Source organism: Anabrus simplex, chromosome X (genome assembly GCF_040414725.1).
Source record: "Anabrus simplex isolate iqAnaSimp1 chromosome X, ASM4041472v1, whole genome shotgun sequence".
Taxonomy (NCBI): Eukaryota; Metazoa; Arthropoda; class Insecta; order Orthoptera; family Tettigoniidae; genus Anabrus; species Anabrus simplex.
The window spans coordinates 77,352,722-77,365,127 of NC_090279.1; the positions used below are offsets into that span (position 1 = coordinate 77,352,722).

Here is a 12,406-nt window from a genome sequence, read left to right on the forward strand (position 1 = left end):
ATAATAATCGTATGGCCTCAGCTACCGTTTGCAGACATTTCGATTTGACGCCATCTGGCTGTCTGCTCGTCAGTTTCGACGTTCCGGTTTACTCTGTCTGCCATCTAGCGGACCTAGAGTAAACCGGATCTCTCTTGGGCGTCTATGGCTGAGATTTAATTAATTTTGTCGGGTAAAAACCAAATGTATAACCAGAGATCTTTTACATGGTGACATCGTAAGACATGGAGTGTCGAATGCATTTTTTTCCGCCCTTCAAAAATCCGACTACCTCTGCCGGGTTTGAACCCGCTATCTTGGGATCCGGAGGCCGACACTCTACCACGGATTCACAGAGGCAGCTATTTTGTGAGTGGTTAGAGTCTTCTCGGCTCTTATGTGATGCATTGACTTGTTCGTACTGTACATTCACAACTAGTGGCAAGAAATATTCATGTCGGTCCTCAGAACTGCCCAGTACCAGCTCACACTCTCTGTTTCTTTGTAATTCATGTGTAACAGGACACAATAGGCTACGTTAGAGAACAATCTTGTATTGTGACCACCAGTAAAAATGTTGCTTATGAATCCTTTTCACACACATAATCATATTTCTATTTTTGATGGAGTCTAAATTAGCTTTCTACTTTCTGAACATATTTTGTGCAGAGACCAGCAAAGCGACATGCATTTTATGTGTCTTCTTTTTTCTTGGCATATATGGCAGAGGACAGTCCATTGTCTACGTAGCTTAGTCCATTTTACATCATAGATTTTAGATGCTTCTGAAGGATTCAGTCGACCGGATCTTATCTGCTACTTCCCACTTTGTTTTATATCTCACCTCAGGCGCTATTGTTTCCTCACTCTCATTTCAGCAGTCTACAAATATCATGCCGCAACTTAAATGACTTCCTTTAAAATGTCTAAAATATTTGCCATGCCAATTTGGTATTGAATTACATACGAAAAGATTTTAAGATTCATAAAATTTCCTAATTGCTGACTTGTGGAAATACACGTATTTCTGAGATTACCAATTAGTGATGAGATTACCTTCCATTTGTGGAGAGACACATCGTCCTGACGTAAATAGTATGAGGCTTACTTCCGTTTGTGTAGGACACATGGTCCAGAACTAACCACTTAGTTATGTGGCTTCCTTCCAGCTTTAGAACGTCGAGTGTCACATGGCCCTGAGCTGACCACTTTGTGCCACTCCTCCATGGTCTTCATATTTATAGCCGTGATCGGAGTGAAATAACAAACTGATTAATATGATCGTCTGCTGTCTATGACGTATGTAAGCTGAAATATGAATTGCATAATTCTATTCAGGCTAGAATACACTGACGGACTCCCCTCTTTTAGGTACTCATAGAATTTCACCGGATATTCAAACTGTCCTTCCCATTTAACACAGATATACCCATTTTTTATTTTTTTGAGTTAAAAGTTTTTCTTCACAATGCATTTATAGGAGTCACTTAAACACGAAATCCAGAAGCGTTCAGCCAATCAAACACTATTTTGTGAAAATAAGTTTTTATAGATATCGGACATAGGCTTTAGGGGAGAAAATTTGAACATACAATAAACTAATTTGAATGTTAGGATGTGTAAAACATCCTTTGCATTCCATTTTTGTAACAGAATATTCATCAGTCTGCATCTGGTGGCAGGGTCCGGTGTTGTGGTTCATTGACTCCAGTTAGTTCGGTCTCGGGCCATGTCTGCATGTAGCCTTCCAACTTTCAGGCCGTTGTGCACTTTATCAGTCTATGCTGTCTGGTTCGTCCCTAGCGCCTCTTTTCACCGACTTTCTTTGTAATACTCTGACTTTCCCAATGTATCGTCCTCTACACGCAACACTTGCCCAAACCAGCGCACACGCCTTTCCCCAATTTTCTTCTGGATCGGTGCAATGCCAAAACATTTTCTAATAACATCATTTGAAATGTGATCTAGTCTAGTTATGCCAGCCTTCCACCTAAGCAACTTCGTATCCATGATGCCTATTTTGCGTTCTACCTCTAGAGCTGGGCAGCATTCGTTGCCGTAGAAAACGACAGGATGGATATCGATAGGACAGATATCAGTTCGGTAGAACTTAGTTTAGAGATGACCCTTCGTCCAAAGTTCGAAAGGGCGCCTGTTGTCATTCTCCACTTCAGTCAGGCTTTGTATATCCTTAAGTTGACTTCATCAGTAAGTCGGCCATAATCATAGATTGTGGAGCCAATATACTTAAATATCTCTACTCGTGCTATATCTTCAACGTCAACATGCATGGTTCCAACTTCTCGACGATGTAATGCAATGTATTCTGTCTTGTTCTTGTTGAGGCGCGGGGCTTATTGCGCTAGTCGATTGTTCCAGTCTTCTGTTTGACGCTGCAGGTCTAGCTTATTCTCTTCAGCCAAATGATATCATTTGTTTAGAGAATTGTTCATGGTATTGGACTGCGCAGGTTTGTGGTAATTGTGTCCATCACATGAATGAGCTGCAGTGGTGATAAGCCGGGGCCTTGATGGACTCCTACTGTTATGCGGAAGTCATCAGACGCTCCTGCGGCAGCTTGAACACAACTCATTTTTTCTTTGTAGAGCAATTATACCCTCTCAGCAAGGTGCTCTGGAATGCCATGTACTCGTAGGGCTGACTGATTAGGTCATGAAGTACCCGTTGGAAGGGCTTCTAAGGGTCCAGAAATTTGTGATGAAGCCTCTTATTCTTTTCACAGTGTTTCTCAAGTAACAGTCCGGCAGCATGGGTTTCTCCTATTGCGCCACAATTTTACACAAATCCAGCTTGGCTTGTTGTATGTTTGTCTAAATCGCTAATCCTTTAGTCGAAGATTTGTTCTAAGTCTCTCATTGCGGGGCTCGGAAGTATGTTCGGGCCGTAATTAGAAAAATCGCCAGGGCTTCCCTTATTTCTGAATTGATACTCCGTCGCTAGTCTCTTTGTTTTTGACCTTCTTTGATGATATGGTTGAAAAGCTTGCTTTAGCCACATTGCTGCATCCCCCCATTGAGAGAAACAAATTTCTGCTGGAAGATAATCGGGACAGATGGCTTTCCCTGATTTCATTTCCTTCAGCATAGCCTGGACTTTAGTGACGTCATTTTCCTACGTTGGACCTTCAACAGCGGAGGTGATTAGGATTGGTAGATACGGAAATTCCATGATTGAAATGTTGTCAAAATAGTTCCGCCAGTGTACTCGCGCTTCCCGCCTCTCCAGTAGCAAATCGGCTGTTTCCTCAGTGATGCCGTAAAAACTTTGGACTTCTGACGTTTTTGCGATGGCTCGATTGGACTAGCCGTTAAAAATTCCGCTAGAATTCGCGCATGTCATGTTTCACATATAGACCTGCCTACCGGTTTGATTTTGTTACGGCAAATACCTCCTTCATTTTACGAGTGACTGCCTTGTAGGCATTCCAACGAGCAAGAAACTTGTGGTACAGCTGCTTCTTCAACCGTACTGCATATTTAACATCTTCATTCCTTAGCCATATATCATGTTTAATCCTTCGTTGTCGTCGCCCTTTACTTAATTGTTCCAGGAATAGAGCGAAAGGCGTCTTTCAGTTTAGTGCGGCTCACTTCAACTATGGTGATTTGTGACTCTGTAACTTTTGCAAAGACGTTAGTCTCCTTCTTCAGGGGCAACCATTTGATCCCAATTTGTCTATTTCCTGTGAAGTATTGGGCTCTTGGTGACTTTATCCGCAGCTTAGATGACTGGTCGTTGTTGCATCGCAAGGATTTAATAAGGGACAACTGTTATCTCTAGAACATCTTCGAGATTTCACCCTTTCACAAGGATGTAGTCAATGCGAATTGGATGGGAGCCACTGTAGTACTGAGTAGATGAATATCACTTTGTTTGAATCGTATGTTTCCGATGATCAGTTTCTGCATAATCACGAATTTGTTGGGCATCGTCGTTCTTTTCTCCATATCCATGAACGCCATTGACTGTTTGTTCTTCTTTCCTCGGTCCGACACGTCCATTCAGATCAGCGGCAGCGATAAGATAGTCAGCGGTCTTCTTGTCAGGCAGTGCCCAGAACGCATCTTTGGTTTCCATGAGCACGTCAGTTTGTGGAGCGTTGCGCTGAATAATTGGAATTTCCTTCTCTCCCCAATGCGGACGAGTTACATCAAGCGATTGTCAAACTTTTGCACCTCGGAGACTGAACCGTCAAAGTTAGCTGATATGACAATATCAACACCATGAGCTGTTCTTCGGTTTCTGTTGTACACCAGTTAGTAACCACACCTCTTTTCACATGACTTTTCTCCATTCCATCTTTTTTCCGCACCTCTCAGATGCCTACAAGCCTTCTCTCAAGTGCAGTGGCGTATTCGCTACTTCACCCAGGCATAATTCAATGATGGGATACAAAATGGGGGTACTAGCATGGTTAGCCGTCACAGCCCGTGCGACGGTAACCCTAGCATACTTTTCATGCTGACTGGGCACTGCCAATGCGCGTCCCTTCCAGGAGCTGCACTAACCTTGGCTCCGATACCATGAGACATATTTCTGTAATGATGTAACGGCATTATTTTACGGCTGGCTTGTCTTGAAGCATTTAAGTGCTCATGACGGAATGTAGTAACGCAGCTGCGGACATGGAGAACAGATGCCTTTTGCAGCCACTCCTCTAGAGAAGAAACGCTACCCTCTTTTCTGCATTAACTTCCAGAAATTTAGTGTACCTCTTCCGCCATCTGGTCCCTAGTGTACGTCTCCATCTCCGCCAAAGTTGCCATTAAAGACTTTGTACATGTTTGGTACGCGAGAGCTTTTATAATTTGCTCAAGTTCATCGGCAGGCCAGCGGTGAACCCGTATCCGTCACCTGGGAAGCGCCACGTGTTACAGCAATATAGCTGGATGGTGTAGAATATTTATCAATGCTAAATGAAACATTATTTTACTGAAAACTAATTGTGAACCTGATAAATTACTTGTCACAGGAATCAAGTATTCACGTAAAGAAGAAGGGTTACAGACTTTTGCACCTTTGCTTGGTGTGATATGCCACAGAACGCATGACATACCATCCAGTGTCGTATTTTCTGCCCCCTGTTGTCTAGTGGTGTCAACATCAATATCTTGTTTGATGATCAAGAGGTTTAGTCTGTCATATCTGGAATCAATGTCCCCCTTTCATTTGTCCACTTATTTTCTCCAAAGAGTGCAGTAACAATACATGGTCGAGCCTCTCATTACTATGCTTGTGAGCCAGTCATGCATTCGACTGGGCCATGTGAATTCAGTTCATACAGCATGAATTGGAAAGTACCAGTCCACGTTACGATATATTTTAGCCTGCGTGATCGATTTTCCCATGTCGCAGTTCTAAGCGGATCTCACCTTTAACCAAGAAATTTGCATTTCCCGCCCTTCTTCCGTAGAATATGTAGAACTACTCTGTGGTGGGGAGACAGGCTCAGAATTGGATGCTATCCAACTATGTTATGAATCCACTAAAAATAATCACGTTGCCAGTGATCTTTTGAAATAAATAGTATAATATTCCTTCTTTTACATAGCAGCAATATCCACTACGGTGCAATTCAACGTCTTGTCATCTCGAATTTTGTCTCAAGCCTTGATTTTCATGCTCCTTCTATCCGTATTGTTAAAGTAATACTTGTAAGAATATTCAAGGGCATGATAGGTTGCGTTTGGTTTCAAAATTAGGATATTAGGACAATGTAATCAAACGCTACCACCAATGCCATATTCTGTGTTGCCTTCATAATGTCTTTAACAGCAGTGTCTTGAGGAGAAAAGACAGTATCAATGCTAGCGAGAGAGCCGTCGTATACTTGTTATATTTCAGCTTTGCCAGGATTTCATCAGGATTAGTGGCTACCGTGTTAAATACAGGAATTAAGATGTAGACTGATGTAGTACATGGTAGTAAGTATGAACGTCCTTATATAAACCTACCGTCCTATATATAGGTTGGCTATGTTTGATTGCACATCAAAGATACATATATCGGAAAAGCGACACAGTGACATAATAAAATGCTATAGGCATATAACAATGTACAAATACAATATGTATATTTGTGTGACAAAATAACATTCATAAAAGAATAGCCGTGTTTCAACAGATCTTGCTGAATCTCGGCAAACGTTCTCAACTTTATTAATATCTACAGCACAGACATTCTCTCAAACAACCTCAAGAACAAGGTCCTTTACAAAAATTATTACTTCCCTGCAACAAAGCGCAGAGTGCTTCAACAAGATCAAAACTCCAAACCATATGCCGTTCTTTATGTAGGAGAACAGACTGCGGATTTCGATAGAATAATATGTGCTGGATTAAAGAGCTTGTATGAGTATTAACCCTTTTAGGCTGGACCACTTTTCATGCTTTCTTCAAAATTAACTCGTACATTTCTAAACCGTGACAAGTTTCTTGCGCGTGATATCATGATTAAGAAAAGACGCAACATATTCTCGTAACAAGTGAGAGCTTTTGCAATTTAATCTCAGATGATGTTTACTCTTAGGAATGTAATGTTTATGAGTAACGAGCTCTCTGCACTGGATATCAGTGATTGGAATGTCCAGTAGCAAATCCCCTGTGTGAGAGTTGTAGTGGATTTGGCTGTTGAACTATTGGTCACATGGTTTTAATTTGTCACTGTAGATCGAGACCCGAGGTGAGCTATGGAGATCATCAACCTCCGGACGGCGGATCATCTAGTTTTAGGTGTAGTGTGTGCAGTGAAGTCCTGGCTAGGAAGTTGGACCTCTTGCGACATGTGAAGAGACACAAGGAAAATCGACCCTTCAAGTGCGATCACTGCGGAAAGGTGTTATGTAGCCGAAGAAGCTTGTCGAAGCACCTCAGGATCCACCCGCTCCAAGTGTGCGGATTATCTGATAATTGCTTTACAAACAGGAAAATGCTGACTGGTGACACGCGATTGCATAAAGGTGGGATTACAAACGAATGCTCACTATCTCATAATAATTTCAGGAAAAGGCCGGACGTTATGCGGTCTCACACGGGCGAGAACCGATACTGCTGCAACGTCTGTGGAAAATCCTTCAGCTGGAAAAAACTAGCAGGTTACATGGGTATTCACACAGGCAACAAGCCTCACTTTTACACTGTATGTTGCAAATCATATGCCAAGAAAAGCAGTTTATATTATCACAAGCTGACTCAAACAGGAGAGAAGCCAAACAGGTGCAATGTCTGTAGCAAGTCATTCATTCAGAAAGGCAGTCTACCCGTCATATGCGGACCCATACAGGCGAGAAGCCATACAGGTGCAATGTCTGTGACAAATCATTCACACAGGGAGGTAAACTAACCGACCATATGCGGACCCATACAGGCGATAAGCCATACAGTTGCCATGTCTGTGGCAAATCATTCATACTGAAATGCATTCTAACTGGTCATATGCGTACTCATACAGGCGAGAAGCCATACAGTTGCAAAGTGTGCGGCAAATCATTCACAAAAAAAGGCCATCTGACCGATCATATGCGGACCCATACAGGCGAGAAGCCATACAGCTGCAATGTCTGTGGCAAATCATTCGTACGGAAATGTAACCTAACCGAACATAGGATGACCCATACAGGCGAGAAGCCTGACAAGTGCAATGTCTGTGGCAAATCATTCACAACGAAAGCCAGTCTGACCAATCATATGCTTACCCATACAGGCGAGAAGCCATACATCTGCAATGTCTGTGGCAAATCATTCATACAGAGACGTAAAATTACCGAACATATGCGGACGCATACAGGTGACAAGCCTTACAGATGCAATGTCTGTGGCAAATCATTGACAACGAAAGGTAGTCTGACCCAACATGTGCTTACCCATAAAGTCGAGAAGCCATACAGCTGCAATGTCTGTGGCAAATCATTCACACAGAGAGGTAAACTAACCGAACATATGCGGACCCATACAGGCGAGAAGCCTTACAGGTGCAATGTCTGTGGCAAATCATTCTCAACAAAAGGCAGTCTCACCTATCATATGCTTACCCATACAGGCGAGAGGCCATACAGCTGCAATGTCTGTGGCAAATCAATCACACAGAGAGCTAAACTAACCGAACATATGCGGACCCATACAGGCGAGAAGCCTTACAGGTGCAATGTCTGTGGCAAATCATTCTCAACAAAAGGCAGTCTGACCGATCATATGCATACCCATACAGGCGAGAAGCCATACAGCTGCAATGTCTGTGGCAAATCATTCATACAGAGAGGTAAACTTACCGGACATATGCGGAGACATACAGGCGAGTCATAACGAGAGGCAAACTAACCGAACATATGCGGACCCATACTGGCGATAAGCCACACAGTGGCAATGTCTGTGGCGAATCATTCATAAAGAGAAGCTAACTAACCGAAAATGTGCTTACCCATGCAGGCGAGTCATAAAGAGAGCCAAACTAACCGATCATATCCGGACCCATACAAGCAAGAAGCCTTACAGTTGCAATGTGTGTGGCAACTCATTCATAAAGAGAGGCAATCTTAATGAACATATGCTGAGACATGCAGGCGAGGCATAAAGAGAGCCAAACTAAGCGATCATATGCGGACCCATACAAGCGAGAAGCCTTACAGTTGCAATGTCTGTTTCAAATCATTCACAAGGAAAGGCAGTCTGGCCGGTCATATGCGGACCTATACAGGCGAGAAGCCAAACAGCTGCGATGTCTGTGGCAAATCATTCCTACAGGAAGGCTTTCTAACCGGTCATATGGGGACCCATACAGGCGGGAAGCCATACAGCTACAACGTCTGTGGCAAATCATTCATAAAGAGATGCAAAATTACCGCACAATTGTGGAGACATACAGGCGAGTCATAAAGAGAGGCAAACTAACCGAACATATGCGAACCCATACAGGCGAGAAGACTTACAGGTGCAATGTCTGTGGCAAATCATTCACTAGGAAAGGCAGTCTGACCGATCACATGCTGACCCATACAGGCGAGAAGCCAGATAGCTGCAATGTCTGTAGCAAATCATTCATACAGAAAGGCTTTCTAACCGGTCATATGGGGACCCGTACAGGCGGGAAGGCATACAGCTACAATGTCTGTGGCAAATCATTCATAAAGAGAGGCAAACTTACCGAACATATGCGGACCCATACTGGCGAGAAGCCATACAGCCGCAATGTCTGTGGCGAATCATTCATAAAGAGAGGCAATCTGAACGAACATATGCGGAGACATACAGGCGAGTCATAAAGAGAGCCAAACTAACCGATCATATCCGGACCCATACAAGCAAGAAGCCTTACAGGTGCAATGTATGTGGCAACTCATTCATAAAGAGAGGCAATCTTAACGAACATATGCGGAGACATACAGGCGAGGCATAAATAGAGGCAAACTAAGCGATCATATGCGGACCCATGTAGATTTCAAGAAAAACAAGGTACCTGTTTGAGATGTTCTTAAAGTGATAAATACTTAATGCTTTCACCTAAGCAATGTAATACAGCTGAAGATGTTTCAAAATGGAATGAAACATGTACTGTGTGTGATTAATTGATTTGCTTAATGCAAATATAAGTATCAAATAGGTGGACATTTTTACTGTTACTGTTTCTTTGTAAATAGGATTTGATACGGGAAATGAAGCTGATTTCTTGCAATTGATACCTTGGTTAGGTGATGCCGCTTGAAATAGGAAACTGGCAATGTTTGCAACAATCCTCTGGACTGATGCTATTGCAGTTCTTAAGAAGGAAATGTATAATGGGTGCTCAGTCTATTGGAATTAGAAAATACATGCTAATGAGTCAGCTGCTGCTTGGAAAACATCCGCAATAATGTTTAAACAAACTGATTGCTGTTCTGTAGTAATTTTAATGGGTTTGTGTGAGTTCAGTATCTTTCCCGCCTTTTATGAAAAATCATGCATAACCTTATAAGAAGAACATTAAACTGAAGAGATTTGCATTCACCAACAGAAAATTGTCAAAATGAAGCACAAACTGTAACTACAGTACAGTGTATTATGTAGATATCTCCCTTTATTGCTGTCATTGTGTAAATAATGTATGATGGCACAATTTATGTTAACCCCCATTTAACAATAAAAATTCAGTTCCCTGTAAAAAACGTTAAATAGGGGTTCTGCTGAATGTGGAACATACCTTACACCTGATTGTCAATATGGTTGTTTTCTCCGTTCCGTCCCATTTTGAGATATGTACACTTCTTTTTGTACAGAGTCAGTCTCATCTTGTAGTTTATAACCAGAAACTTGGAGCTCGTCATTTTCTTCTCCCTTCAGAGAAACGTGATCGTCATCAGTTTTTTGGAAAAAACAAATTCAGGATCAGCCAATGCATCATCAGCTTCCTCTTCATGTTTACTCTCACTAATTTCATATAATATATTTCATATAGATTTCTGATTGACCGCTGATGACCAGCCATATTTGATCACAGAAACAATGCAGCACTCCCTAGTCGTGGAGGTAGTCGAACATTGTTTGTGTAGTGACCAGCAAGTAGGGCAGCATTGATATTAATGGATATGTCCATTTGATCCATTCATCATATATGTAATTTTTTGAACTGGTAGAGTAGTCAACAACTGAAAAATATTTTTAAATCATGTCAATACCTACTAAAGGAGATGAACAAATACACAAGTTTTTTGGCATATACAGTTCATATTTTGTCAGTTACAAGCAATTGAATATTAAATCTGGGTCGATGCAACCCATTCAGATTAGAAGGATTAAATGGGGTAGAGACGAGCCTTAATGAACATGTCGAGATGCTGATAATAATGTCTAACTTCATTATAATGCTACAAGTAGGGCAGAGCTTATTTGTACATTCAAAGATGTGCTTCGCATACTCCTATGCAATCAGCTTAGGGCAGCGGTAGTAGTTATGAATTAAGTTCTACAGTATGGTTATATTTGGTTCAATCATGGCAATGTTTTTCTAGGGTTTTCTTTGTCTAAACTTTCAGGGACAAGGTGATACTTTGAAACTTTTGATTCCAGTTAGGCCTTAATTTCTAGTGATCTTATTTCAAAAATTGCCCTTGAAGTATAGTCACAACATTATGTCTCTGTCGAAACTTGGTAATTTTAATTTTTGGAAGGCAGACCTTTGTCTGTCTGACCAATTCTCTGGATTTAAATAAATCTTTGCTTCAGTTTCATTATTATTAGCTACTGGTTTTAGGGAGGTTATCATTTTTGATTCCAGTAAGTCGTAAAAGACTTTGAAATCTTTTTTCATATGTGTCATGTCCATGTCAGTGAAACACCCCCTCTTTTAGAGAATGGTAATATAGTTGTACCTAAATAGTGATTTTCTTGATACTGAAACGTTATTTGTGGTATATTCCAAGGAGCTCTCACAAGGAAGGGTGGAATATTACGATCAATTTTCCAAGAATTAGTTTACCCCAAAAATAATAATAATAATAACGTCCATGACACAGGGTAGGAAAATATGCCAACAGGGAGACAAAAATGCCAAAATTAATTAAAAGAAAAACAGGTTAAACAACACACAATACTAAATTCATAACAGGGAAATCAATTCATTTCCACCAATATCCATCAACAATCAGCATCACCATCAATTAATATAATATTCCGATGGCAACGAAAACACGCTAGGTAGTTAAGGAAAATGGCCAATCATAGGCCACCAAACAATAGGCATGTACATATTAAGAGACAAAAGAAAAACTGGACGTCGAAAAATCACGAAAATACCAAACAAATTAATTTAATAATATAACTCGGAGGTAGGAAAATTAAGATGGAAAACGAAGGTTTGTTCCACATCCTTGCAGTAACTCGCTTGGTTAATAACCCTGCCAAAACATTGCATTAACCCCTAATTATTAGGGCTAGAAAGCCGCTACCAAACATTGAGTATTAAATTTACAATTTCCAAGAATAAGAATTAATATTAATTCACAGCAGGTGCAAGTCCCTGGTAAACAAAAGTAGTTTACATATAAGTTTTTGACTCGAATAGTGTTCAAACACCGCACGGCTAAAACGTAGAGTTAAGTTGATGCAAAGTTACATCCTGTCGTGGTACGCACTTCACATTTTGAAATATTCAGTTCACCAGGTGGAACATATTAAAGATGAGTTGAAAAAACACTTACAGTGTATCTTGCCATAGTCGTGAGTTCGCTTCAGCGTCATATCCAGACTTACGTATGGTGAAGGTAATCGTTAGAGTGCACTCAAAAATTCCAGGCAAGGTACATTAAATGGTAATAAAATTTAAAATTAACTTTCACAGTTCAAGAGTGCATAAGCCGTATCAAGCGAACGTCACCCTGGGTCCATGATAATCACTCTATCCACCCCGCCAAGCGGAGAAGCACTCCGTCCTTCCATCA

At 41.2% G+C, this 12,406-nt stretch overlaps 1 protein-coding gene across 1 annotated transcript; it reads left to right on the forward strand.

Moving 5' to 3' along the window:
- Window positions 1-7,349: 7,349 nt before the first annotated feature.
- LOC137503294 (zinc finger protein ZFP2-like) lies at window positions 7,350-8,249 on the forward strand (the record flags this gene model as incomplete). The annotated part of the gene is made up of 1 exon (XM_068230840.1): window positions 7,350-8,249. A coding segment is annotated over exon 1 (900 nt), but the record flags the coding sequence as incomplete, so codon positions are not given.
- Between the last annotated feature and the right edge of the window lie 4,157 nt (window positions 8,250-12,406).